Below are 2078 nucleotides of genomic sequence, written 5' to 3' on the forward strand. Positions count from 1 at the left end.
CACACACACACACACACACACACACACACACACACACACACACACACACACACACACACACACACACAAAATCACTATTCCCATTACATATATTCAAGAAGGCTACTTGTTTGCAAACACTAAGAAAAGGAAGAAAAACTGAATAGTCAAACGATGACTGATAGTTCCTTCCCCCATCACCATCCTCAGAGGCTGAATTGATATTATATATATATATGTGAAAATGGTGAAATGGTATGGGTTTAACGCCCCTATCAACACTAATAGGTTATTTAAGGGGCGGGATTAGTTTAACGTCCGTCTCTGATAGGACCGATATATGTCAATATTAAGGTTCTTTTAGGAAATAGTAACAAATAAATCCTTATATGGAGTCCCCTATCTCCCGCAAATAACAACAGCAACAACAACAAACAAAAAAACAAACAAATCAAAAAGCAAATTGACAAACATGAAACAAAAACAACAACAAAGCAATAACAATACATTCAAGCCCATAATAGCAATGCCTTCGACAAGAATCCAGAAACAGTTCTCACTCATGTCCAGTCTCCAGAAGTCTTTGAGAGGCGAGTACCTCTCCTTGCCCCCGGAGACATAGAGGTAACGGTGGAGGGCACATGAGGCATGCTGGCTCCTCCCACGGGGCGTGGCCGGAACGCGTCCGGGGGAGTGCACACAGCTCCAACGGAATTGCAGGCATTGGCTGCTACTATCACTGTGGGTGATTCTCATTTCTTCATATTTCTTCAAGTGGATGGCAAGACGCAGGAGACAACTGACTCCACCCTTTAGCCTTGTGGGTGTGGCTTGATCTGCTGAATATAAAACAGTAAATACCATGATTGGACAAAAGTTTAAAATGGCTAGAAATGCACACAATACAAGACATACAATACAGAAGTAGGTTGTTTTGAAAAAGCATCAGTTGCATAATGTTTTATCACACTTAGATTGAAATATAAAGGTTTTGCGCGTTTGTCACTGTGTGTATGCTCTTGTTTTGTAAAATATAATAAAATAAATAAAAATAAATTACACTTTTATTTGTCCCAGAAAGGCACTTTGGTTTACAATGGCAAACATACAAACATACACATAACTATAAACACCTGCATACATAAATACGTGTATAAATACATACATAAATAAATAATATAACACAAATACAGAACAGTTTACAACCATGCCATTGTCGGTCGCCACTGTGCAGCGCCCTGTATTTTGAGCTAGGGTTGTCGTGTCTTGCTCAAGGATACACCCCAGTGACCACCCATCTGATCCTCGTGTCACCGACACTTGCTTGACATGAGTCTGACTCACACTTAGCCACTGGAGCCCCATCTGTATTTGTGTGTGTGCGCGCGCGCGCGCGTGTATGTGTGTGTGGGTGTGTGTGGGTGTGTGTGGGTGTGTGCGCGTGTATGTGTGTTCGTGCGTGTGCGGGCGTGCGTGCGTGCGTGTGTGCGTGTTCGTGCAAGAACAGATGGTTGGGAGAGGAGGGAGGGGTATAAAAAAAGGATGAAATAAGAGTCTGGCTGTTCATTTCTTTTGGAAGTGTCTGCGTTCTCTAACGTTAGAGAATGTATACAAGCTGTCTACGTTCTCTAACGATTAAAAAAAACAACAATATTAAGTCTGTAGGGCTCTATTTGAACTTTCGGATAAGGCTAGGCTACTTTTCAATCTTTCTTTTTTTTTTCAAATTGGTTTACATTATGTTGTGTCGTTAGATCTACATCAAATAGGCCCGCCAGTCCACTCATTGAATTGGGTTATTTCATGCACTAGATCTAGGCCTATCTAGGCCTATCGTAGACCTAGCGTTGATATGACTGACTTGACCTTGACCCACGTGATTTGATTTTATGACAGTGATGTCACATCACACACCAAATCGGCAATGTTTTTTCACACAAATGAATTTGGTATCATTTATGGTCTCTCACGTTGTATCGCATAGGCCTACCTTGGTGTTGAGGTTGGAATACGAAATCGCATGTAAACTGCAAGCTATCTTCTAAATACTAGTAACAGACGGCCTGATCTTCAGTGACTTATTCAAAGTTATAAGGGGG

At 41.4% G+C, this 2078-nt stretch overlaps 1 protein-coding gene across 1 annotated transcript in view; it reads right to left on the minus strand.

The window, feature by feature from the left end:
- LOC101855468 overlaps window positions 1–815 on the minus strand; it is a gene marked incomplete at its 5' end in the record, with an annotated part of 31855 nt that extends 31040 nt beyond the window's left edge. Inside the window, 1 exon segment of the mRNA XM_005092557.3 lies at window positions 540–815. Coding sequence (XP_005092614.2) covers window positions 540–735 — 196 coding nt within the window.
- Between the last annotated feature and the right edge of the window lie 1263 nt (window positions 816–2078).

The sequence above is a fragment of the Aplysia californica genome, unplaced genomic scaffold (assembly GCF_000002075.1).
Source record: "Aplysia californica isolate F4 #8 unplaced genomic scaffold, AplCal3.0 scaffold00048, whole genome shotgun sequence".
In the NCBI taxonomy this organism is placed as follows: Eukaryota; Metazoa; Mollusca; class Gastropoda; order Aplysiida; family Aplysiidae; genus Aplysia; species Aplysia californica.